Source organism: Dipteris shenzhenensis, chromosome 2, assembly GCF_047967505.1.
Source record: "Dipteris shenzhenensis isolate YYH24624 ecotype China chromosome 2, Dip_SZ_1.0, whole genome shotgun sequence".
NCBI lineage: Eukaryota > Viridiplantae > Streptophyta > Polypodiopsida > Gleicheniales > Dipteridaceae > Dipteris > Dipteris shenzhenensis.
This window is the reverse complement of record NC_141597.1, coordinates 57741804-57769450: the sequence shown is the minus strand read 5'-3', so window position 1 is coordinate 57769450 and position 27647 is coordinate 57741804. Positions and strand designations below refer to the sequence as shown.

The 27647-nt window shown below is 43.0% G+C and overlaps 1 protein-coding gene across 2 annotated transcripts in view; it reads left to right on the top strand.

Moving 5' to 3' along the window:
* LOC147905043 (uncharacterized) overlaps positions 1–24620 on the top strand; it is a 33054-nt gene extending 8434 nt beyond the window's left edge. Inside the window, exons 4-5 of one of the 2 annotated variants that reach the window (XM_087389527.1) lie at positions 13814–13916; positions 24201–24620. In XM_087389527.1, the coding sequence (XP_087245653.1) occupies positions 13814–13916; positions 24201–24316 (219 nt within the window). In that variant the 3' untranslated portion in view covers positions 24317–24620. Of the gene's footprint in view, positions 1–13804; positions 13917–24200 lie in introns of both variants that reach the window. The other variant, XM_087389519.1, reaches the window with a different exon arrangement.
* Positions 24621–27647: the final 3027 nt, after the last annotated feature.

The window sequence follows — 27647 nt, the reverse complement described above, 5'->3', positions numbered from 1 at the left end:
GGATCGTTGAATGAAAGAGCGAGTGTAAGGTACAAAGAGTCGAAAGAAACAACCGTCACGTCAATCTTGAGTAATGTGTAAAAACAAAGTACATAGTACTAGTACTATGTACTAGTACATAGTACTAGTACATAGTGTCCTAGGTGTCACATAGGACTAAGTGTCCTAGGTGTCACATAGGACTAAGTGTCCTATGTGGCATAAAAGGCACACAATGAACTAAGTGCCTATACCAATGCCTACAAGGCACATACCAGGGCCTATAGGGCATCACTAGAACTGGGAGAAGATGGCCTACAAACCCCCCTCCATGGTATGGGCTGAAGTATTCTGGAAACGTCCGAGAATACCTGGTATTTTCTGATCATGGTGGCACATGTTCATCCAAAAGGATATAGCCACCTATGAATGTACAAGGCATGTCAGATCATGTAACAAAGGGAACCAAGTGTAAAGCATGGCGGAAGATTTCGAACTTGGGACGAGGAAGTGCCTTTGTAAACAGACTTGCTATGTTGTCCTCTGTGGGAAGATAGGACAACTCTATGTCTCCTACTGACAACCGCTCCTGAACATAATGATAGTGAACTTCAATATGCTTGGTACGCGCATGAAACACTGGGTTACGCGCAATGGCCAAAGCACTCTGGCTGTTAGTGTAGACCATAGTGGAGGATGTCTAGCGAATACCAAGATCTGTAAGTAACTGTCGAAGCCAGACACGCTCTACTGTAGCGGTGAAAGCTGTCCTATACTCAGCCTCACAGCTAGATGTGGCAACTGTTGGTTGCTTCTTGCCAAGCCAAGAGATACATGAATTGCCAAGCAAAAAACAATTGCCGGTATGTGACACTCTGGTGTCGGAACGTCCTGTCCAGTCACTATCTGTGTAAGCATGCATGGTAAGTGAGCCCTGATCACCATAGAAGAGGGCTGAATTCTGAGTGCCTTTGAGATATGTGAAAACTCTCTTCACTGCCTGCCAATGCTGTGAACTGGGCATGTGCATGAATCTGTTGAGCTGAGATGCTGCATACTGTAAGTCAGGTCTGGTGTGACATAAATAAATAAGGCATCCAACAGCCTGCTGATAAAGAGTGATATCACATGGTGGGCTCCCATCATGAGCTGAGAATTTGAAGCCAGGGTCCACTGGAGTAGAGATTGGCTTGCAATCCTCGAACTGAAAACGATCAAGGAGCTGTCCAATATACTCGGACTGTGACATCATGATACCTCCCTCAACATGAGCAAACTAAATGCCCAAATAATAGTGGAGGTGTCCCATGTCTGACATTTCAAAAACGTGCTGCAAATCAGCCTTGAAAGCTGCAATATGCTGAGTATCTGGGCCCGTGATGAGCATATCATCCACATATAAAATCAGCACTAGAAAATCAGATCCACTCCCACGGACATAAAGAGTGGGTTCTGTGGGGCTATTCTGAAAACCAAGGGATAGTAAGTGTGCATGAATTTTGGCATACCATGCCCTGGGTGCCTGCTTCAAACCATAAAGGGCTTTTCTAAGCCGGCATACCTTGTTTTCAGAATTAACAACCTCAAAGCCAGGAGGTTGTGTGACATAGACTTCTTCCTGCAGTTTCCCATGAAGAAAAGCAGTCTTGATGTCAAGTTGGTGCACTTGCCAATGGTGATGGGCTGCAATGGCAATGACACACCTAATGGTAGTAATCCTGGATGTGGGAGCAAATGTCTCCTCAAAGTCAATGCCTTGTTGTTGGGCATATCCTTTTGCAACAAGACGGGGTTTGTGTTGATCTATGCTGCCATCAGATTTCCTTTTTAATTTGTAGACCCACCTTGTACCAATGGCATGCTTGCCGGGAGGGAGATCTACTAATTCCCATGTGTCATTTTTGGCAATGGATTGTAACTCAGCTCTCATTGCATCCATCCACTCTTTGCTGTCAAAAGCATCTTTATGGCACAAAGGCTCTTCATTGCAAGCTGTAGCAAGGAGTGCAAACTCAAGAAAGTGGGGCAGCAAAAGGCTGATCTTGTTTGCTGTCCCTCAATGTATCAAGTACCTTGGTCAGATATGCATCCATAGAATCACATCCATAGAATCACCTTCATTCATACTGACTTCCTGCAGCTGTCTTCTTAAAAATGCAACACGTGCCTCATTGCGAATCGGATACCTTTGCTGTCCTGTGAGACCGGATGTGTGGAATAATGTTTCTCTTGCATGATAAAGCAATACAGGAATGTGCATTCGCATCTCTTGCATCCCATCTTGATTGTTCCTGAGTTGGGGGAGCAGTAGCAGGAGTGCTAGAAGATAAGGCATGAGGAGGAGTACCCCCTGCAGAGGGACCAGCAGTAGAGGCAACCACTGTAGCATTGGCTGGCCTTAGATCAACCCCAGAAACAATATTCCACAAATGCTTTGCAACAAGAATATGTTTCATGAGATAAGACCACATCGGATAGTTGGTGCCATCCAACTTATCGTCTTCACGAAGAATGCCAAATAGATCTTGATTGTTGCCAGCCATTGCAAATGGGATACCTTGAAAAAGGCCTGAAAACCCAAAAGCCTCAAGGCTATCACTGCAAAGAGTTGGCTGTCCAAAAAAGACAGCAAATATCTGCGAATAAATATTCTGCAAATTTCCAACCCAAATTAAAGGGCAAATGCAGATTTGACCCAAATGTGGCTGTGTTAGGCAATGTTCACTGCAAAAACAGCAAATCTGGCAAAAGCCCCAATTTAATGAGGGGAAATAGGCCAAAAAGAGGGCAAATGCAGAAAAGCCCCAAATTTTGCAGAGATTTTTGCAAATGTGACCCAATGTATGAGAATCTGACTCGATGTCCTGTAGAAAAGACTCAATGTTTGAAAATTTGACTCAATGTCCTGCAAATGTGACTCGATGTTCTCCAATCAGACCCAATGTATTGCAATCAAATAAGAAATTGCAGATCAAATCCCAAAAAATAGCCTCAAGGCTTGCAACTGCAAAATTAGGACTTGCTGTCCACAAATTGACTGCAAAAGTGCACCTGTCCCAAAGTATAGACCTCAAGATGTAGGCTTTCCAAACTGTTGAAATGACTTGAGAAGACTTCAAACAGTAAAAGGAAGGTAAGGACAGCAAAAGCCCTCAAAAGCCCCAAATTTTGAGAATGTCCTATATGTGACTTCACGCGTGCAAAGACTGTACGAAAATCCTGGGACAAGTACCACTGTACGGATAGCTCTTATACGGGACAAGTACCAATGTACGGAACAGTACTGAGTGTAGTACGGAATCCAATGTACGACACATGTACAATGTACGGAGACTATACGGAGCATGTACGTTTGTTGTACGGAATAACAGGTACGACTGTATGGATGCAAGTGCGTTCCCACGTGATTGTATGGCGATGCAAGTACGGAATGCAGGACAAAGCAGTTACAAGACCTTCGGTACGCCTGTATGAAAGATCTACGGCGCAGTATGGAGCGTAGTACAGAGCTGGTATGGAAACTTTCTATACAGAGGTACGTCCTGTGTGTAGGCTGTGAGTATTGTCCTGGATGAAGGAGCGCTGGTACAAATCCAGGGGGAAGGAGACAAGTCAACCGTTGCTCTAATGCCACTGTAGGATTGTTGAATGAAAGAGCCAGTGTAAGGTACAAAGAGTCAAAAGAAACAGCCATCACGTCAATCTTGAGTAATGTGTAAAAACAAAGTACATAGTACTTGTACCTAGACCTAGGACTAAGTGTCCTAGGTGTCACATAGGACTAAGTGTCCTATGTGGCATAAAAGGCACACAATAAACTAAGTGCCTATACCAATGCCTACAAGGCACATACCAGGGCCTATAGGGCATCACTAGAACTGGGAGAAGATGGCCTACAACTTTCGGGGTTAGGGCTGCTAAATACTTCTTCCTTTTATCATCCTCACTCTTCTCAGGTAACTCTGAAGAGAGTTTCTAAAACCTAGCTGTAAATTCAGCATTACTCTCGTTTTCGAATTGCCTCAACCTTTTCAAGCGGAAGGTCAATTCTTCTTCATGCCTCGGAGGCATGAAAGTGGCCTTAATCTGCTCTACAAATTTGGACCATTGAAGAATAGGCTCTTTTCCCGTTTGTGATAAGGACCACCACATTAAAGCATCCTTTTGTAGATGCAGTGTGGCAAGAGCAAGCTTCTCATGGTGGGTCTTATCTTGATGAGCAAAATATAGCTCAAAATGGCGAATCCAATTGAGGATTTTATTGGCCTCTCTTGCTCCATCATACTTTGGGAACTCTTTTCTCTCTCGGGGTTGGAATTGAGCTCTCTTTGAGGGGGTACCTAAATCGTCATTCCCAAAATTCAGCGCTGTCTTAGTCCCTAATTTTGTCATAATGGACTGTTCAATCATATGGCTAAGTTGAGAAACCAGCTTATCAATGGGAGACTCCTCTCTTCCTCTTGCACTTGGATTATAATCCATGTGTATGGGATTTTGAGTTAAAGGCGTAAACTCAGCGCCTTGCTCTTGGATGAACTCGTCTCTCCCTTCATTTTTGAAGGAAAACTCCCTATCAAGAGATTCTTGAAGGAGAGATGAAGGTAATTCTATACGTGGGTTATCATAGTCAATATGCGTGTAACTCTCATCTACATTATCCTCTTCAGGAGGAGGTGATGGTGTTCTCTCCCTATGTCCTTTTGGTAGTGGAGGAAACAAGTTCATTATTAAATATCCCTCCTCCTTCCATTCTTTCCTTTTAGTAATACAAGAGAAAATGGCTTGCTGTAATTTCAGAAAAGGGGTTTATTTTACAGCAAAAGTCAAGTAGACTGTAGCAATTTTCCGCGCGGGTCCCTACCGAAGGCCTGTTTCGCGCACAGATTTGCAGGCTCCCTTACCTTTCCGCGTCCACGCAGGCCTCTTGCTTCCCGTGCCCTTTCTTCCGCCTACAGCTCTCCGTGTGTGGCCTTCCTGCCGCTCTCTTGGCTTGTGCCTTGCATGCAGTCCTTGCCCGTGCGCCGCCTCCTTCTACGACTCTTTTCCACGCAGCCTTCTTGTACGCTCGCGCTTGATGTTCGTACCTCCGTCCCGCACACTCTTCTGTCCCGTTGTCACTGTTTCGGACTGGAAATCGACTCTCTCATCTTAAATGGCAAGGTCGTGGTTTTGTGAATGGTAATTCCCTAAGGGCTGAGACTTTACATTGGTCATATGACACACACACACACACACACATTTTTTTTGGTGAAGTCCAATTAGAGTTATATTACAATTTGCAACCCCTTAAAAGGAGGGGGAAGCAATTACAAGATTAGAAAGGTCATTATACAATAGATATGTAGTACTGTTAATCTGATGGGCTCACAAGCAATCAAAGAAAGATTGGCTTAATGATGCTCTAAAGAAAGAGAGTATGAAAGAGAGGGTTTCCAAAAACTCTATGGTTGCGATCCTTCCATATAGTATGGAGAGCTCAAAAGCGAGCCCAATAGGAGAAATGCTCATAGCCTAGCCTGATAGGGTGCCGTCCGAAAATCTTGAAACACCTACCAAAATTAGCACCAGGAAAACAGGCCACTAACAGCCGCTGCAAAAAGAATAAGAAATCTTTGGAGTGAGGACAATGCCGGAAGATGTGGCTCACAGATTCCCGCGGAGCGAGCCATCTGTGACAGTGAAAAGGGCCATATTGTCTACGAAGTGTAAAGCCCAATCTTCAAGAGGATATTGAAGTTCAAGGCTTGGAATCGGTATGAAAGATTGAAGCATCTGCGTAAGGTACTGCCATAAAGTTCGATAATGCAGACCCAAACCATATTTTCTGACTGCAGAAGGAAAAGATAGCAAGGTATCATCAGGTTGAAGAACATCATCAACAGTCCGAATCCTTTAAAACTGATAAAATAAGAGCGCTGAGGCTCTTGCAAGGCCAGTGGATGAGCAAAACATGGTCGTAAGAGCATCAGTTTGCTCTCGACGATGCAGCGCCTCTATTCACCAAAAATGCATGGTGGTCTGAATATTCTGAATATTCACATACACATTTTAGCGCATAAAGGCAAGATGATGCTGGAATTTATGCAGGGAAATCAGCCTTGGCTGCTATGATGTGTCACTTACTCACATACTTATCCACTAGCAACCTTCTCAGTGGGATTTTCTGTTTGGATACATTGATGGCAAAGTTAAGGAATGTCCCTTAACTGATACCAAATGTGAAGAAACAACCTTCTCAAGAATGCAAACGTGTGCAATGCATGCAGAATTTGAATGCCAATTGGCCCTCCAATGGGGAAGAGCGCCCTCGTGAGAGTACTTGGTTCTATTTCGACCTACATGCAAGGTGGGAGAGAGATGGCGGATGAATGCAATGTGAATGAAGAATGCTACGTGAGATTCACAATGAAAGGGTGATACCCTTTCATTAATGTCCCTTGAGATCACTCAAGTTCCATCTTCCCATTTACACTTACCCTTAGCCTATGACCCATGCATCTACCATTCAATGCACCTTAATGCACCCTTTCCTTCCTATTGCCCCTAGGACCTAGACACGTGTGTGCACATTTTTATTAATAGAATAAGTATCACTTGTCCAAATTTGATGCCGTCTGAAGCAGTGGCTCCAGCTCGACTAGTCCTATCTACTCAGATGATCCACCGCCATAACAAAGCGGCCGGTGTCCATCATAAATACAAATACATGTTACACCATTGGCGTATAATATATAAGAATGTTTTCAATGTCTACTAATCACGGATTAGTGATTTCTCTTGTCATGACATACTGTATGTATCAAACTTGTACAAGAACCTTTTGTTTGTCACTCAAATGGACAAGCACAATATGTCAGTCTTATTCGACAACGGCAAAGTCACTGTCACATCCAAGGCAAATGGAAAGGTGGTGGCTCAAGGAGTCGAGGAGCATGCGCTATATCGGCTCAACACTCTGTTGGTGCACGGGGACCATGGCAGATCCAAATTGTGGCATGAGCGGTTCGGTCATGTCAATTATGGCACTCTCGCCGAGATGCAGAAGTCAAAGATGGTGGATGGACTTCCACCCATTATAGGCAATGATCGTGTTTGTAGGGCTTGCTTGTAGGGCAAGCAACATAGGGACAAGTATCCACAGGAGGCCTCATCACGGGCCAAGAAGCTGCTCGAGTGGGTTCATGCCGACATTTGCGGCCCAATGTTGACAAATTCATTCGCAGGTTTGCGGTATTCTCTTTTATTTGTCGATGATTTCAATTGCATGACGTGGGTATTTGGCCTAGCCAAGAAGTCTCAGGCTTATGAGAAATTACTGAAAGGCCCAATTAGAGAAGGAGAGCGGAAAGGTAATCAAAGCCTTCCACATTGATAGAGAGGGGAAGCGCACTTTTACTGAGTTCAATAGAATTTGCAAGAAGCACGGGATCAAGAGACCGCTCACTACAGCTCGCAAATCTCAGTAGAACAGAGTTGCTGAGAGGACGCATTGGACGGTCACAGAGACATGTTTGACCATGTTGCGAGGGAGGAATCTCTCGAAAGCTTACTGGGTTTAAGCCATGAACACTGCCGTTCACATTCTCAACAGAATCAAGACCTATCGCCTTTTTGACTTGGAAAAGAAGAAGAAGGGACGTGATCTTTGAGGAGTCAGAGCCATAGCTTGCAGAAGAGGTTCTTGAACTTCCGTCATTACTCCCACCCAAGGTCACCATCCAAGAGGAGGAGACGATTGAAGATCCCGAGGAGGAGGAGTAGGAGGAGCATGCTATTCGAGCTATTATGAATCTGTCTTTCACAAAATTCAAGAATACTCTCAGGTTCGTGTGGAATAATAGTCAAATCTGTAACTTCTATTATTTCTTGAGGAGAAACAAGTTGATCATCCGCACCCAGTAACTCTTTCAGTCTGCTGACATGAAACACTGGATGTACTTTAACATCAGGAGGCAATTCTAGTTTATATGCAACTGGTCTAATTCTTTTAATAATCTTGAAAGGGCCACAATATTTGGCGGATAACTTTTGAACCAAACCAGTACTTCGGCTCTTGGATTCCTTGAGAATATGCAAATATACCATTGTTCCTTCAGAACTCTCTAGGTGAACGATGCCTATTAGCATAAAATCTGTCCCGATCTTGGGCACTTCTAATAGACTCCTTGGCAAACTGCAACATTTCTTGCATGTCTTACAAGAATGTCTTTGCAGCATCATTTTGGATTCCCTTTAACCCAACCATAATTGGTGACTTAGGTTGAAACCCATACATAAGCATAAAAGGACTGTAACCAGTACTTGAATGCTTTGCATTGTTATAAGCAAATTCTATCATAGAGAGATAATCTTCCCATGAAGACTGTCTCTTAGAAACAACATATCTTCAATCAATTGGTTGACCTTCTTAGATTGTGCATGATCTGAGGAACTCATACTTAGAGCAGTTTCTAACTTCTCAAAAACAAGTGTCCAGAAGTTACTTGTAAACTTCGAGTCCTTGTTGCTGACTATGTCGGACGGCAAACCATACAACTTAAACAAGTGGTCCACAAACTCGTGAGCTAGCTGAACAGTTGAGATGGTTGTTCTAGTAGGTAAGAATCTAGCCATTTTTGTCAGATGGTCCATTATGACCCAAATGGAGTCATGACCCTTGCGTGTTCTAGGAAAACCCGTAATAAAATCCATGGAAATACTTTTTCATTTATTACTCGGGATTTGCAATGGCTATAATAACCCCATGCCTCTAAGGCGTTCTGCCTTAGTAACTTGACAAACCTGGCAATGTACCACATAGTTTTCAATAAAGCACACATCTTAGGCCAATAAAATGTATGTTTCACAAGAGACAGAGTCTGATTTATACCTGGTTGTCCAGCACTAGGATCATCATGACACTCCTAGAGAATCTTGGATCGAAGATCCAAAACATCTGGCACACATCTTTCCATTCCAGAACAACAAGCCATTTGCTAATCATCCACTAACCTCCCGCCAACTGTACCGTAGGTGGCACAATCCTTGAGTCTTGGTCAACCATGGAGCTCCCATCCTAGACTTTTTGCCAATAAGAACTGAAATGGCTATTAGTTGCGCAAAGTTTTCTCAAGGATTGAATGAGGTCTGAGGATATTTACGTAAATGGCATAGCATTTATAAACTTGACTCGAGTTAAGGCATCTGCCACACTTCATTGAACCCTTTCGATAACGTATTTCAAAAGTCTTGTTCAATGCATCATTCCAAGAGATCGGCTGGGTAGACCTGCGTCCACGACCTTCAATATGTTGGTCAAGGGTGCCGTGATACTGGAATAATCACGCACGGACTTCCGTAGAAAACCCGTGAATCCTAGGAAAGAACGAAGTTGTTTCACAGTTTAAGGGATCGGCCATTCCAAAACCTTCTGGATACGATCTAGATCAATGCTAATACCTTCAGAAGAAATCTCGTGTCCTAAGTAAATGATCTCTTTCATAAAGAAGTCACAGTTACTCATCTTGGCATAGAGCTTATGCTGCCTTAGTATAACTAAGACAATTTGGAGGTGTCCAATGTGATCCTCTAGCATTTGGCTATATACCAAGATGTCATCTAAGAACACGACAACGAATTTGCCCAAAAAATCTCGAAACAAATCGTTCATCATTTGCTGGAAGGTAACAGAAGCATTGGTCAAACCAAAAGGTAATACGAGAAATTTGTAGTGGCCATACCTAGTTCGGAATGCGGTTCTATCTATGTGTTTAGCATAGATACGGAGTTGGTGATAACCCGTATGCAAATCAATCTTAGTAAAATACTCCGCTCCGGCCAAATGGTCTATCATTCTTAATTGTCACTTTATTCAATCTTCACGAATTATCTTTCTTCTTTTTTTAAGAGGACAGGTGTTCCCCAAGGTGATTTACTTGGGCGTATATAGCCCATATTTAGATAATCTTGTAGTTGTGAAGCTAACACATTCTCCTCAAGCTGGCTCATCCTATAAGGTGGAATACTAATAGGTTGAGCCCCAGGTACTAAATCTATGCGATGATCTACTGCCCGTTTTGGAGGTAAACCTTCCGGCAGTTGAGCAAGGAACATATCCATGAAATCATCCAACAACGTTCTCAATTCACGGTGTTCAAACACGCTTAAATAATTTTTGTTATAAACAGAGACAACAAATGAAGAAAGCGGAATCAAAACACACTGATACACATCATAATGAGAAGTATTTATTATATTCCGAAGCTGCATCGCAGATACAATAGGTCCCTGAGAAGAGGGAATATTATTACACTGAATACAAAATTGGGTGTCCTTATCCAGAAAAGAGAGTGTATGTTCTTTTTATCCAATTTGAATATCGTGGGTTTTAAACCACTCTATTCAGATTAACAAGTCCACATGTTCCAAGTGCATGACATAGCACGTAAGAGCAGCTGTGTAGTCTTGAATCCGGATAGAAATTGCGTCAATCTTGCGATCCCAAAACTGCTTTTCAGTTGGAAGCTGCACCTCGTAGGTGTGATCGCTAGGTATCGTGGACAGCCGCATCCTCTGCATAAGTTTGTAATTAACAAAATTGTGAGAGCTGCCCGGGTCAAAGAGAATGTGAACTCTTTGGTCCCTTACTTCTCCATAAACCCGGAAAAGATCATGGGGGTCAAATAACAAATTATTAAAAGTGCAATTACAAGAAAGTGGGCATGTAATGACATTTACAGAAATACTTGTCATTGAAACTTGATTAGCTTCCTTAGCTTTGGTACCCTGACCCACATGGAGCTTCGGTCCCGACGCTTGCATCTGGTTCTTGCGCTTAGGACAATCATTCCGAGTGTGGCCCCGCTTCTCGCATATGAAGCAACGTCCTTTCTGTAACTTCCATTCTTCGTCTGAGTTGAGTTCTTCTTGGAGGCGTTGTCTATAGACTTCGACTCCCCGGTACCAGTGGTAGGCTGGAAGAACTTCCTCTTGTTCTTCCCACTCGTGTCGGCAATGGTGGTTCCCTTTGCGCCGGCCATGGTATCATCATAGATGCGCGCATAGTTCATGGCCTCTTGCAAAGTGGTACCCTTGTTGTTCTTAATTTGAAGCTTGTACGAGTTAGGCAAACCATCTACAAAGAAACCTAACAAGGTCACTTGATCCATCTTTGTAGCTGTGGTCTGCAAATCTTGAAACCTCTGAAGATAAATCTCAAAAGTCGAGTTCAGCTTGGACATATTGAGGGCCTTGAGCTTGCCTACGATATCGTAATCTTCCTCCTCCTTCAGAAACTCTTTCTTGAAGACCTCTTCGAACTCTATCCATGTTACAGGCTTGGGTCCGAGTTCCTTGCACCTCAATAAAGCCTTCCCTGACATATACCCTGCTGCAAGCTGCATCTTCTTGTCATCTGGGTAAGGGTGAAACTGGAAGTGTACTTGCCACTTGTGCAACCAAGTGTGAACCACCTCCTTGGTACGGGACTTCTGATCTCCGAGAAAAGGATCTAGAGTGATATTTGGACCTAACACTGAAGCCAAAGCATCCACATGCGTGAGCGCTTGAACAGTGCTAGTCAAAAGTGAGAGTGAAGTCTGAATCCCTTGGAGTTGTTGTGTCAACTCCATTTGATTCACATTAACTCGCTTGAACTTTTCATCGAGAGCAGTGGTGAATTCACTGAAGGAAGTCTTTGTAATTAAATCATCGTAGAGGCCTTGGTCATCATCGGCATGGTAGTTCATATCCTAATCACCCATAGCAAGCCCGGGGTCTACGGAATCAGACATATCTGAAATCTGATTTGATGAAGGAAGTAAACTGAGAGAAGAGAAGCCATAGGTGGGATCAGAGCTAGGAGACTGGAGCAGAAGGAAAGCTGGCCAGATAGGAGGTGATGAAAGAGAAGAGAGATTGGCCGATGGAAAGAGGTGCGAAGCTTACGATCAGCACGAGTCAGTGAACCCGGATATACGGTACACCCGTTGCTAGTTGCTGTACGGACGTTTGCTGCAAGCCGTACCAAGTGACGAGATCCGCAATAAGGGCGTGGAGGGGTCTTCATGTGCGCACAATCATAAGTTGGGGCAGAGGTGTGGTTTTGCCAGGCTATAAAGTGGGAGGTCCATCTTTTAGAAAGCTTAGCTTTCTAAGAAAGCCTACCCTCCTAATCTTGGAGGGGTGGTGCTTTTTTTAGCGTCCAGCCTCCCTGAAACAGCAGCCTTGCTGCGATCCTGCTTTAGCCTATGATGCACCCCTCTACACTCTGCTGCATGGCGTCACCTGACCTTTGCGCAGCCCCGATCGAACACGGGATCACCTAGGGTTCTCCTCAGCCCCTCGCTTGCCAAGTGGCTCCTCTCACGCCTCTCCTACAATCCTCTCCACTCTCTCCAAGCTACACCTCTCACTCTCTCTCACCTAACCCCTCTTATCAGCCTCGAATTCACCCTCTCTCTCTTTCTCCTTCCTTCTTTCCCAATCCTAAACCACAACCCTTAACAAATGAACCAATCAAACACTTGCAGGGCAATGAACATGAATTTTGAAACTGAGGCATACCTGGAGAAAAATTCGCCCAGATTTCTCACAACAGAGATTCCTACTTCAGGAGTTGGCTTTGATACCAACTGACACGACCCCAGCACTCATGAAACCTTTGATCTGCAAGCAAACACAAGAACACACCAACGTGAGGAATCTAAGCAAGCTGCTCACCACCCAACCATGACATCTACGGGATGCGTTCCCGAATCAAGAGATGTCCCCTCTGAGCCACGAGCTAAGCTATTGGCACGAACTCCCAACCAGATCCTAACCAGCCTGGTGTCCCATACCACCAGGTGGCGCCGTGAAGCTTGGGATCTGCTGCTGGGCCTTGGGCTACACTAAGATGTAGATGCGCATCGGCAACTTAATCCAGGATCAGACCTAGCACCTGGGAACGAGTCTTGCTCCCATCGGCTCCTTGAGAATTGAACCTGTGGGCCCCTTATATAGACTCGGGCCCAATGCGCCAAAAATAGTGAAGACCTCTAATTGGTTGTACCCTTGCCACTCAACCCGAGAATCAAGCTTGCCTAGCCCTAAGCCTCCCCAGGCTACGTGAGCTAATCGTACCCAGTACACGCCAGATACCAATCTGTGCACATGACAGACAAGCCTTGCATAGGCAAGCGCACAGGGAGAGGAGTAGACTCAGGATTTGGGACAGCATCTGTTGGCTGTTTTGTACGCTCATCTCCTGAGCTTTTGTCAGCCCACTGTTGTGGAACAATATATCAGAGTTTTTGCTATCTCTCTCCGTCTCATTGAGTGTTGTTTGAGCTGCGATCGGGAGTGTGAGGTGTGAGTGATTCTATCCTCTATTTCCAACACAAGGTGCAATGCACCTTTCAAACTTTGAACTCAGTTGATGACTATGACCTAGACGGAAGACTTAGGAACATTTCTTCACACTCATTTGGAGCTTTTGGTGGGAGACCTTCTCTTCATGCATGATGCTACAAAGCACCAAAGGGGAAGGCCTTAAAGTGGCCATGGAAAAAGGTTATAAAAGCCTACCACAGGTGGGTCCTTTAGTGAACAACACTAGAGAGTTATCACCAATATTTTGGCCAAAATAAGTAATCTAGTTACACCATATTGTTTACAAGCAACAAAAACCACATTTGTAAATAATGTTTGTTGATTTATTATTCTACAAAATTTATAAATTTGAAATCGGAGATTTTGGTGTTTTAGGTGGAAAAGTTGAATCTACATGAATTGTATTTTGAGAATGATTTGATGCCTATTGCAATATTTAAGGCTTATGTCGTCTATTTTGACATTGGGGGGGTAGATTGTCAAGATAAATGCGTCAGCAGAAGTCGATTTGATTGCAGCTATGGGAGCGAAAGAGTTTCCTATGCTTCTCTTTATCAGGGCAGGGAAGCTTTTGCATCGGCAAACTGGTGAGTCATTGCAGCTTATTGATACTCTTTGTAGAAAGATGCCATTAACTTCCTTTGTGGGGTATATGCGCACATGCACCCATGCTTTTACTGATAAGTATACTCATTGTTGCACATGCTTATGCATATACAAATGTTGATGAAGTTCTCCACACATGGTGTAATGGTGCATACACATGCGTGCACAAATGCAAACACATGCACACGTGCATGTGCACACACATTTACTTAGCTACACGTGCATACGTCATTGACATAGACACAATTATGGATAAGAGGTGTCCCGAAATGCCCACAATGCCTCATATGGTAAGAGGCAAGCCCATGATCCTACTATGCTGCTCATTTGGGAGCTCATATGGGGTCGAACTTAGATGTTTGTAGTTTGTTGAATAGTCTTGATTGAAACGTGAATCCTGGAATCTAGGACATAGGGCCGAAGGGCAAGGACCAAGTAACAAGTCTCCATACTGTCTTTATCACCTGTCTCAACTCTTGTGTGAATTATAGCTACTACTGACTTGAAAGTTCAATGTTGCAACTTGCAATATTGGCAGTTTTCATTTCATTTTCATTTTTTCAAAAAGATTTATGGGTAATTTTTTGGGGTTAGATCATATTTATGAATTTTTGAGGCCTAGGGGTATAATAACCTGTTTAATAGAGGAGAGGCATGCCTTTTCTATCTCTCTTGTGTACATGGCTGACAAGGAGACGATCATGAGCCAAGCGATCCACAATTCGACACCTGTCCTCTATCTTCCACCCTCTTTGGGTTCTACATTGAGGATTTGGCTTCTTTCGTAGGACGCTCTTGGAGGACCTAGATGATTATTGACATACCTCACATCCCCATCTTGTTTTGTGTTGATGATGTAGGGCTGATTTCATATATGGTAGAGGGCTTATAGAGTTGCTTGGCAGCCTTGCAGGCATTTTGTGACATTTGGAACATGAAATCAATGTTGTTAAACCAACGTTATGGTCTTCAACATTAACAAGGTTGAACTCCATCACGAGTCATTCATTCTTGCAATAAGGCCCGTTGAGATTGTCGATGTTTGCTTCACAAGACCAAAGCTTATCCTAAACCAACAACCCTAGCATGGTTGACCAAAGGACGTGCTTCCTTAGCAAGGTTGGAGTGGCTATGTTGTCAGGTCCATTTTCAAAAGGCAAAGTCCCTCCTTTTTGTCTCACCAGTCAAACTAGTAGCGCGACATACAAGTGGTCGAGTGTGCTTGATTTGGGAGACTAAATGTCATGATGCTCTCATGCGCGATCCAGAATAAGAGATGCACTATACATGATATATCCATAAAGTTTGCAACGAGACATCGACATAGAGACTCCTCTTTTTAGATTCTAACCCACCTTGATCGAGCTAAACTGAAGTGGGTAGACAAACACATGGCTCTTTCATTGCCCATGCAATGTGTAGCTCAGGGGCATGATAAATATTATTACATGCGGCCTACTAAATTGTTTCACTCTCTTGGTAAGTCTATTGATCCCCCCCCAAACACACACACACACACACACACACACACACACACACACTAGTAGTCCTTGAATTTCCTTTTCTATGCCTAATACAACAGGAGATTCATGGGTCTGCAAGGGTGATCTATGGTAGGTATACATTCAATGGACATGGGTCTCCTTGTCACAACTAGTTGCCCACCAAAATGGCAATTTTACAAAGAGTGTTTTCTTCACCTAACTGAGGGTCACATGATACATCATTGTCAAAGATAATAGGACAGGTATACATTCAGTGGACCCGGGTCTCCTTGTCACAACTAGTTGCCCACCAAAATGGCAGTGTTACAAAGAGTGTCGCCTTCACCTAATCGAGGGTCACATCACTGTTAGAGATAATAGGGCTTGCTTGCTGTAGTCAAGCCCTTGCAGCAAGATGAACTCACAAATGATGTGTGTACACAAGTATATTTGGAACACAACGACTTGTTCGTGTGTGGGAAGCCATCCAAAGTAGTACAATAGTGGATAGTGGAGGCCATCTAAAGTGGGAGCGAGGTCTGTGACTTCTTCATGTGTGAGCGAGCTTTGCATCAAGATCATGCCTTCATTTAGAGACTTGAAAGTTAGTAGCCTAGCTCCCATTCATTGACATACTAGTGTAAGTGTGCCACACTCGAGTTGCAAGTGACAAATTCCAGACAAGTGGAGTTCTCATTTCGATCTCCCAGAGCTAGGTGGGTGCAACAACAAGGAGATAGGATGACTCAATAGTTTTTTTCAGAATACTGGGCCTAGTTTGATAGACACACATCTTTAGTGCACATGAGACAAGGAGGGCAAGATAAGGATATCCTTGAGATGACCATGTCTTTTCTAGGGTAGAGGAGGGCACCCCTCAAACAGCAACTCAACGTGAGGAGTTCTAGGCCTAGGCCCTGTAGTGGTCTAGGAGGCATGATGAGTAGATTGGAGGCTTCTTTCACAGATATCACGATTCTTGAGGCCTCAATACGAGAATTCCTTGGAGAGAATGGACTATTTTTGTCCATTTATTGGGCTTTTATTCAATAGCAATCTACGTAGGTGAACTTCAAATGGGATCGGTTTAAGTCAATCAAGCCATTGGATAAACTTAAAGATATATATCTTGGAGATAACATGAGACTTTCAATAGAATACTCTATTCCAACTAATAGTCTAACTGATTGGTTTATAAGAGGGTCTTGTTAGAAATGAAATCCAATCAGAGGGTATCCTGCAGTGGAAAACTGATAGAGCATTCTAGGAATTACACGCAGAAGTGTTTCACTACGGTATCAAACTTCTTTACTTGTGTGCACTTTACAATCATAAATGTGTGTGCAAGCTAGTAAATAGACAATGCATCCAAGACAAATATAGAATCCACAATGATATATTTCCGTCCAAACCGGAGACAATATAAAAGAGATGTGAAGTCCCACCAAACCGTGGTCCTACGATCTTACCAAAGCTCTCCTACTATGTGCTTGGCACCTCTAGATCTCTAAGCGCGCGTGCTCCTCTGAGCTTATGTAGACTCTCTATCTAGTGATCCTTCCACCTTGCTGCCTGAGTAGTCAGCCTAGGTGTGGAGCCCTTGCTGAGCTAAGGCTGCAGCTCCTCAGCTTGGTTCACCTCCTAGATATAGGCCCAATTGTTGCTGTTCTTGATGCTTCGTTATGCCGTTTAGTGGCTGCTTCAAGTGATGCCTTGTGGAGGCCCAAAGGGCCCGTTTTATAGGGCTCAAGGCCCCCTTCAGAAAACCGACCAGCCAGCCCTAATGGGCCGACTGGAATCCCCCCTACCAGCCGACTGGAAGGGGAGAGCTATAAATGCCCTCTAGGACTCCCATTTGAAGGCTCTTATTGGCCCGCTTGGCCACGTGGCAACCAGCCAGTGGCCCAGGCTGATCCAGCCCTGTTCTCTGCCCCCTCTATTCAGCCCTAGTTTCAGGTTGGTACAGCCTGCAGAACCCCTCTGTACACTTACTAATGTGAGCACGCCTGTTCTGTACTGCTGCTGATGTCATCGCCCTGTCCATGCAGGCCTTGCTTGTTGGAAACCCGTCCCTTCCAAGCATGGACAGCCTCTGGGCATCTTCGCCTCAGATCTGCCCTCCATGGTGGCTTCTCTCTGCTAGGAACTTCCCTTTCCCTGCTGCCCACATGGCAGCCCATGTTGTGCCCATGTGGCAGCCCCATGTCTCCTTGCTAGTCATTCAACTCTAATCCTCTAGCACTCCCCAATGCCACATCGTCCATTGGATCCTTGTCCTTCAGCAGTAACCCCATAGGAGAGACTCTCACAGGCCTATATTGTAGAAAACTGGATAGGGAAAATCGATCTCATAGTCCACAAAGGAAACTCCTTAGTGGGATTCTCGTCTTGTAAATTACCAAGCCAGTCATGCGAAGCTCCTCTATTCCCGTCCTACCACACCTTCAAGATGATTGCATTAGTCTCTTTCATTTTGTGACGTCATGTACAATACTTGGGGCGAGCTTGTGGGACCGAATCAAAGGCCTTTCGAAATTCCATGAAGCAGTCATATACCTTATGTTTCCACATTTTGGCTTGTTCTATGAGAGCTCAGGGGTTGAAGATATGATCCAAGGTAGAGTGATCTCGTTTGTAGCTTGCTTAACCCTCTACTCTCATACATGCCCACTTTGCTTGCTCACTGATGTTTGTCTCTAGTGCCAACTTGCATACCTTGTCCATCAATTGGCCTACCATAATGGTCAGAGAGCTCCTTGCATCCATAGGGTCTTCTACTTTGGGATGATGGTGCCAATGGTCCAAACTATAGAAAGGCCTTTAGTGCTAGCTTTTGTCATGGCTGAGGCTGCCCTTTCCCTCCGGAGTGCCGATAGAAACTCAGTATGAAGACCTTTGTATAAATGGATGCTTAAGTATGTGTGGGTGTGTGGATTTGTATGTGTGAGAGCATATGTTTATACTATGGGCTACACCCATTGTTGGGCAGTGATGACATTATTGAAGGATGTCAAAGTAGCTAGTCCTTGCTATGCATGAGGGACTTTATGACTCTCAACCTTATGAGTGACTATCATGAGATTGAACTGTCTGCTGTAATTCAGCCTTAAAGTCTGCAATTTTTGCGACATTACTAGTGAGCAACATGTCATCAACATAGAGAACAAATTAGCAAATCCCCCCCTTCCCGACATAGAGGGTACTCTCATGTGGACTATTCTGCATTCCACTTGGTTGGTAAAAAATGTTGAGGAACTAAAGGGAAAGCATGAAGTGAACACAAAATGAGAATGCTTGATTATGGAATGAAGAAAGGTGAGGTCCATATGTAGGCACTTCTTACATGATCACTGACATCACTGATGACCTCTGAGCTCCACAATCATCTCCTCAATCAGCTCCTAGAATCTCTCAATCATCCTATGTGACATCTACTACCTAAGAGTGCTTATGGACACCTAACTGTGCCTCTAGCACACACACATAGAAACCAAGGTGTGCTTGGGGCATACACCTTGAGATATCCGAACAAACCCCCCCTCAAGGGAATGCCTCAGGCTATGTCAAGGATTCATCTAGTCTCATAGTTTCTCATGCCATCTCATGGTGGTCAAGGATTAATCTATGGCTAGGATCTCATGCTAGCAAGGGGTTCCCAAGGGTGTGAGGTAAACAAAAGGGATACATAAGACCTTCCAATGGTTATCTCCCTTGCATGTACATGCACACAATGTCTGCAGGAGGTACCATGGAGCAAAACACATACACATGGCCTACATCGTATGGTGACCAGAGGTGTTTACAAAGAACACAATAGTTTATTTCATTCATTTTGGAGGACTATCCAGGCTGAGTACCTTGACTCAACATAAAAAGAGAGATCTTGAGCATATATGGAGATGGTTCAAAAAGCATAATCTTCATCATGTGGAGACTCATCAAATGAAAGTAGATTGGCAGTTTCTGACTTTGTAGTTGCTTCCTTTTTGGCTCTACAATACTTTTCATGGTGATTGTTTTTGCCACAGTGTTTGCATGGATTGATCTTGAAGCAGTCTTTTGAGAGGTGATTAGTCTTCCCACAATGTTTGCAAGGTGAAGACTTGCCCTTTTGAAATTTTATGGCATATCCTGTGTCATTGCTTCTCTGGTATGCTGTGTCATTGCCTCTCCGGAGTTCCATGTGCCTTTCTTCTTCTTGAAGAGCAGAAATAAGACCTTCAAGATTAGGATTAGGAAGATTTTTCAAAGTGGTAACAACATGATCATAATATTCAGGCATACTTTTGAGCAATACTGTCATTGCATCATCTGTAGTGATTGGAGAGTTGATAGAAGCAAGTTGAGTCATGAGACTCCGCATAAAATTGACATGGGCAGCCAGAGGAGTGCCACTAACCATCTTCAATTCAAAGAAAGCAATCTTAAGTGACAATTTTGAGATGTGAGAGCTAGCACCAAAAATAATGTCAAGCTTCTGCCAAGCTTCTGCAGGAGACTCTAAGTCAGAGATGTGATGAATATAGTCATCTCCTAAGGCAAGAGCAATGATGCCATAGGCTTTCTCCTCTCTAGCAGGATCTCTTGCCGGGTGTGTCGGAGCTGAGGATTCTCCAGCATTAGAGGCTGTTGAAGAAGCAGCTGAAGCCGATTTGACAAGCCCCCAGAGGTTTTCCCTCATCAATGCAAACTTAACCTTCATTTGCCATGTGTGAAAGCCTTTACCATTGAACTTATCCATATTCAAGATGGTAGCCATGAGAGGGTCTAACTCAGAACGGGCAGTGTCTACTCTCTTACAAGGCTAGAATGGGCAGTGTCTACTCTCTTACAGGGCTAGAAAAAAAAACTGAAAAGCTGCAAAGTATAAGCATTTTGTGACCAAATTGCATACTAAAAATCATAATGGAAATGATGCTTCATTTTCCATGCTTCATAGAAGTGGCTAAATGAAAGCATTCCAAACAAATCCAGGTATAGCAACTTAAAGCAAAGTTGTAGCCACAGTTATACTGATGCTATTCAACACTTTAAAACATTAGAAATGCTAAAGTAGCATCTTATGTAGCATTAAGCTCACAACCTTGTCAAAATTGTTCAAAACAGAGGCCTGAACTTGGAGGGCTTGTATCTCCTTCTTTAGAGCAAAGAAAACAGGGCTTTCTAGGAAGAAACAAAGCTCATATACCTGAGAAGAGCCACTGAGGAGGAAGGGCGAAATGCCGCGTCATGTCGCCATAGCTAGCAGCTTGAAGATCGACTGGTTTTTCCGCGTTTTCTCCTCGAATATGCAACCATTGCTGCTCAAATTTCAACACAAGATAGTCCAAGGTATGGAGAAGCTTCCTCTAAAAGGAATTAGAGAAAGGTGGAGCAGAAACATAGAATACGCAGAAGGGAGTTTCGACGATCTTCGGGGAATGGTGACCAGCAGCGACAATGTTTCTTCAATTCCTTGCAGGTGAAAGTTCGCCCATACGAGGGGTATCTCCAGCTCAGAGGATTTGGAGAATGGCGGAAAGACGAGGGAGAACAAGCTCTAGCAAGTTTTGGGAAGAAATGGTGAAGATGAAGAAGAAGAAGAAGATGGAGAAGAAGAAGATGATGTGGCACAAATGGGCTCAAGGAGGATCATAGTGCTCTGATACCATGTTGAGGAACTAAAGGGAAAGCATGAAGTGAACACAAAATGAGAATGCTTGATTATGGAATGAAGAAAGGTGAGGTCCATATGTAGGCACCTCTAACATGATCACTAACATCATTGATGACCTCTGAGCTCCACAATCATCTCCTCAATCAGCTCCTAGAATCTCTCAATCATCCTATGTGGCATCTATTACCTAAGAGTGCTTATGGACACCTAACTGTGCCTCTAGCACACACACATAGAAACCATGGTGTGCCTAGGGCATACACCTTGAGATTTCCCAACAAAAAAATTATCTATCTTTGCATATCAAGCTCGAGGAGCTTGCTTCAAAACCATACATGGCCTTTCTTAGCTTGCTTACTTTGGCGTCCCTGCTAGGTTCCACAAATCCAATGGACCGAACCACACACCTAACGGTGGTCATATGAGAAGCGGGGCAAAGGTTTCATCATAGTCTATGCTTTTCCACTATGCATAGCCCTTTGTTAGGAGACGAGCTTTGTACCTGTCTCTGGAGCACTCTCGTTGCAGGAGGAGCATACGTGAAAGAATATGACTTCACACTCTCGTGGTGGGAAGCATGCTTTTTCGGCAAAGTATATGGCAAAAAGAAAGTTCAGCCAAGTCATACCTTTAGCAGTGGTTCTGGACATGCACATGCAAAGAGGCTTGCAAAAGAGAAGAAGAAAGAGTATGGTATGGCAGTTTTAGGCTCAGCTTGAAACGCTGCATCGAGCTATAGTGGCGATGCTCCAAACTTAGCTAGGACTATTTGATGTGGGACTACTGAAGGCTTATTGTGAATCATCTACACCTCCAGCGATAGCCCATCCAAGGTGAAATGCTCTCTTTGCATGGCTTCTTGGGACGTGTTGAAGATCATGAACTTGGTTTCGCCAATGTTGAACTTCAAGTCATGTGTCTCACAAAAGGTATGAAACCCTTCCGAGTGTTGCCAGACACCCTCTGCTGTGGAGGAGAGTAAGACCACGTCATCTGCATATAGGAGAATATGGAGCAAGGATGCGGCTAGAGAGCAACCAGCCCCTCCTAGGGTCCGAATAAAGGTCTCAAGTTCATCTATGTAGAGGCCAAACAAGGTTGGTTATAACGGACAACCTTGTTTGAGTCCAATGGTGCCTCTATCCACCCTACACCTGTTCGAACCCTCTCTGAGACTCTCTCATAAAGTGTCGTGACCGTCCAAGTAATCTTTGGATTGTATCCTAGCTCTTGTAGACGTCTGATGAGTTGGGCTCTCGGCATCGTGTCAAAAGCCTTGTGGAAATCCACAAGGCAGCATTTGACTCTCTGTCTTCATGCTTGGCCTCCTTGATGGCCCCCCCGAAGTGTAGTATATGATCCATGGTTCCGTGATCTATCCGAAAGCATGCTTGTCCCACGGCTATGAGTCCCCGAAGCTTGACGACCAGGCTAACCTCTGTGTAAAGTATTGATACATAGATCTTGGACATGACATGTCCAATCATAATGGTAGTGTAGTTTTCTAGGCTCATGGGATCTCATGCCTTGTAAATGGGGGTGATGGTGTTAAGGGTCCTAGTCTTGCTCCAAGAAGTGAGAGTGAAAGCACTGCCGCTCGATTCTGACCAGTGCGGCATACCCCTTGCTTAGTCGGCCATGTAATGCTGGTCATATTGTGAAGATTGGGCCCAGAGAAAAGGACCTCCAAGTATGTCTGGGATGCCAACCACCTCCATCGACAGCTCGTCCAAGGTGAAATGCTCTCTTTGCATGGATTCTTGGGACGTGTTGAAGATCATGAACTTGGTTTTGTCAATGTTGAACTTCAAGTGATGTGTCTCACAAAACGTATGAAACCCATTTGAGTGTTGCCAGACACCCTTTGCTGTGGAGGAGAGTAAGACCACGTCATCTGCATTATAGGATAATATGGAGCAAGGATGCGGCTAGAGAGCAACCAGCTCCTCCTAGGGTTCCAATAAAGGTCTCAAGTTCATCTATGTAGAGGCCAAACAAGGTTGGTTATAACGGACAACCTTGTTTGAGTCCAATGGTGCTCATGATCTCCTCTGTCCACCTTGCACCTGCTTGAACCCTATGTGAGACTCTCATACAGTGTCGTGACTGCCCAAGTAATCTTTTGATCGTATCCTAGCTCTTGTAGACATCTGATGAGTTGGGCTCTCGGCATCGTGTCAAAAGCCTTGCTGAAATCCACAAGGCAACATTTGGCACTCTGTCTCCGTGCCTTGCCTCCTTGATGACCCCCTTGAAGTGTAAGTATATGATCCATGGTTCCGTGATCTATCCGAAAGCTTGCTTGTCCCACGGCTTTGAGTCCCCGAAGCTCGGCGACCAAGCTAACCTCTGTGTCAAGTACTGATACATAGATCTTGGACACGGCATGTCCAATCATAATGGTCGTGTAGTTTTCTAGGCTTATGAGATCTCATGCCTTGTGAATGGGGGTGATGGTGTTAAGGGTCCAAGTGTGTGCGAACGTAGTCAGGTATCATCTTTGCCTCACTTGGGAGATGATGCTTAGTTTTGAGATAGAGACTCCAACATAAATAACTTGAACAAAGTTTAAATAAAAAGACGTGGAATATCACACCACTAAGTGACTTCCAAGTGTTTGCTAATGCAATTCTCTAGTGACACAATGTTAAAAATGAGTGTGTTGGCTGCCTGCTTGTGTTCTCCCCTTCCATTCTTGGCGCACCCAACCCTGGTTGGATCCTTGTCTTTATGTGGACATCTACGTTTATAATGGTGCTAGCGCTCATGCACATGCCCATGTTGAGGATAATCTTGAAGGTCAAATGATGGGGTATGGGTCAACTTGACTATTGTCTAATGAGCTGAAAGGCAGTAAGCTCAATTTTTTGGTCTTGCAGAGTCTAAACTCACATATCTAGAATAAAAAATAACAGTTTTTATGTGTAATTTGGGCCAATTACTTGCTACTTGACCATGTGCACATAGTTTTGGTCATCACAACATAAAGGAACTTTCCTGGCTTTTATTTTTGGTTTGTATGTGGCTGTTATATATATATATATATATATATATATATATATATAGGAGAGAGAGAGAGAGAGAGAGAGAGAGATTTAAAAAAGGGATGCTGCATTCTCTGACAGGGTACTATACATCAGACGATTTAATGAGAATGATTGCTTACTTCTATCATGGAGCTGGTCGGCCTTCATGTCTGAAAAACGTCCAATCTTCAGAAAGTATTTCTAGTACTGCCTAATGTTAGTCATTTACTGTTCTGCGATGGGGGAATCTACATTTGGTGGGACGTACTAATGGCTACCCCTCTAAACCCCCTTGTCCCCTGCCTGCTTTCCCCTGCTCTCTCCATTCCTTTCCCCTTTTCTTTCTCTATTCTTCTTCTTATCTTCCTTTGATACATCCGAGGCCCTGGAAGGTTTCAGAATGGTCCATGGTACTGGATCAATACTAGATAATGTCTATGCTGCATTTTTGGCTCCCAAGACCGTTTCTCTTGTTTGAAAATCCTGGTTGGGCTATATTTAAGGGACTTTCAAAATTTAGGACCTTTCTAGTCTTAGTTAAAATGTTTCGTTAGACAAGTAATCACGTTGGCACATGTCCCCCTTCTCCCTTTTCTTTTGTCCAATCCTCTTTCTTTTTCTCACTTCTTTCCTCTCTTTGCTTTTCACCTTTGGGAGACCCCAAAGCTGTGCTTTAGTATGCTTTTTGATCGAGTGATGAAAAATTATATATGTCCCATCATATTTTTGGATTCCTTCTGTTTTATTGACATTGATGCTTTCAAAGCCCGTGGAATAAGCCACAAGAATTGAACGAAGATGAGTCCTAGAATACTGCATAGTAATTGTGAAAATCATAGCCAAAGATGTCATTTTGCAAAAGAAGTTAAAAAATAGACGTCAGTCTTTCCTCCTGAAAGTCTTCAGTTTGGTCATGCAACCTAATCTAAGGCGAGAAGGGTTTTTACCTCCAAACCACATTTGTGCTGGCGACTCATTGTTATTGTCCTGTGCACTTAAACTAAGGATTCACTTCGGTTCTTATTGTAGACAATAGTCAAATTTTTAAGTCGTGCATTTCAAAATGCGAAGATTGACGGGTGTGTGCAGCAGCTCAATTAATCTGTCGCTAAGCAGTGCAAAGACAGTATTTCATGTGCTTTAATGTCTTGGATACAGAGCTATTTCGCTACTGTAATGGTATAAACCAAAGGACCGTACTGGGGTGCGTTATAGATTAAGTTAGGAGTGGAAAAATGCTCAGCATAAACCTTGGCTCCTATTCTCTATCTCATCCTTTTACACATTCAACACATTGTCGACCTTTTGGGAACAGATATAGCTAAAAGGAGGATTCTACAAACGTTTACAAGCAATCAAGCTCATGCAGTTGAACTATGCTATAGTCGAGGTGCAGATAAGAGATGTAATAAAATTTAACAACGATTACATAAGATGTGGTTAAGGTGTATAATGCTACGTTACTGTGCATTGGCTTTCATAGAAGTATTGTCGGGTTTGTTTAAACTTGACCTTAGGCTTTTATGCATTATTCTTTAAAAAATTGTAAGTTCTGTTGAAAACTATTTTTGATAAATTCTATGTTGATTTTTTTTTTCCTAAGGATAGATTGTTTGCCTTTATTATTTGATGGCTTTACGATCTCTGTGTTTTGCATCTAGGAAAGAGGTTTGTGGAAAGTATAAATGTGGTTGTATTTTTTTAAGAACATGAATAACTGTGATGATGTGTTTGGATATCGCATATGACTCATCAAGCAATAGCTGGCTGTACGAGATGTATTTGTAAAAAAGTTGAACAATGTGATCGTTGGGTGGGTTCCTATTGCATGTTTTTCAATCCATATTAGGGCGGGCACGTGAGGGTTTCCTTTTACAATGAAGTAGAGGAAGCATTATATTTGTCATATTCCTTAATATCTATATCATCCCATATCAGTATGATATTGAGAAATAGTAATAAATTTAATGCTTAATTCTTCAAGTCTGTTTCTTATAATGTAAGTAGCAATAATAAACATATATTAATCTGTGGCGAGTAGAAGAATATATGTGAATGATTGTCGAATCACGCTTCAAATCATTAACGAAATGCTCTGGTAGCTAGTAATGATTTGAAGGCATTATCTCTAGCTGAAACATTTTCTCATAGCATTACAAAGAAATTGACGAAGCTGAAAGCTATATTTCTAGCTCACATTCATGCATTTCCCTCTTGCTTAGCATGAATGACTTTATGTAATCAAATGATTTTTCTTCTCTCCATCTTTCTCAAATCAATTTTGATTTACTAGAATAAATGATAGCATATGTACTAAGAAATGAAAAATATACTCCTTTAATGCTTAAAATAGGTTACTATCATTTACTCAAGTCTATTTTACAAGCCTTTAAGTAGGTAGATATAATGTTTTTTTTTCTTTTTTCTTCTTCACTAAAGAAATTCGAGAAATACTATATGGTTAATAGTTCTATCATGTGATCACATATGGTATCTCAAGTGTAGAAATATAGTCTCATGACTATCAAAATCATCTTTTAGTGTATTCTGGAGCTTCTGCAATTTTCTTCACTATTTGAAATCTTTTCTCCAACTCCAAGTTCGTTGGCTTCATCTCATAAACATAATCTACATATGTTTACCAAAAGTACTTGGCTAATGGATCAACGATTAGAGGTGACACAAAAGAAAGAAAACATGAGGATAAACCAAAACAATGTTAATACTCTTGCTGTGGAAGCACCAGTCTTCCTAAGAGCGAGATAAGTAGTTTTCTTTTTCTTTATATCTATCATATTTTATTATTGTCCCCCGCAATGCACAGCAAAGAGAGCACAAAGAATAGAAGAGAGATTTGAGTGAAAGAAAAGAAAGAGAGATTCATACAATGATCATACATCTAGTTTTGAGTATCTTATCAATAGCTTAAGCAGATAGACGACTATCTAGGTGAACCAATAATAATGGCATATGGCAAAATAGATCTTATAGTAATATATGCTCCAAAACTTTGTATAAACTATTAAAGAAGGTTCTTCTCTATGCTACTCCACTTTCAATCCTGCATTTAATCTCATAGCTTCTTATGCTCCTTTTTTTTAATACGAGTAAAGTTGTAGAAAAAAATTGGTGATGTAGCCTTTGGCACATACTGTTTCTACAAGTTTCATGGACTCATTTCTTCTAGCAAGGGCAATCCATATTTTGGCCGCTACCTTCCACAAATGTGGATACCAAGCCATCAAAGACTCGCAAGAAAAATCTTTGTAAGGATGTACTCCACAATGCATAGAGAAAACTTTCCTTTGGCTATTCGTTCGATTTTCTCGGACCTTTGCATAACTTGGATGGTGCTCTTGGAATTGAAAAACTTCGAATGAGCCAAGAGGAAGAGTTGGAGTTATTTGTGGAAGAGGCAAAGCAATTAAAACACTATTGAAAAGATTGTACAAGTTTTGGGAGATCTCTTGTGGTGCCCTTGCCCCTGCTACTACCTCGTTCCACATTTGCTATAAGATGTGTTGATGCAAACTGTTGGAGGCATGA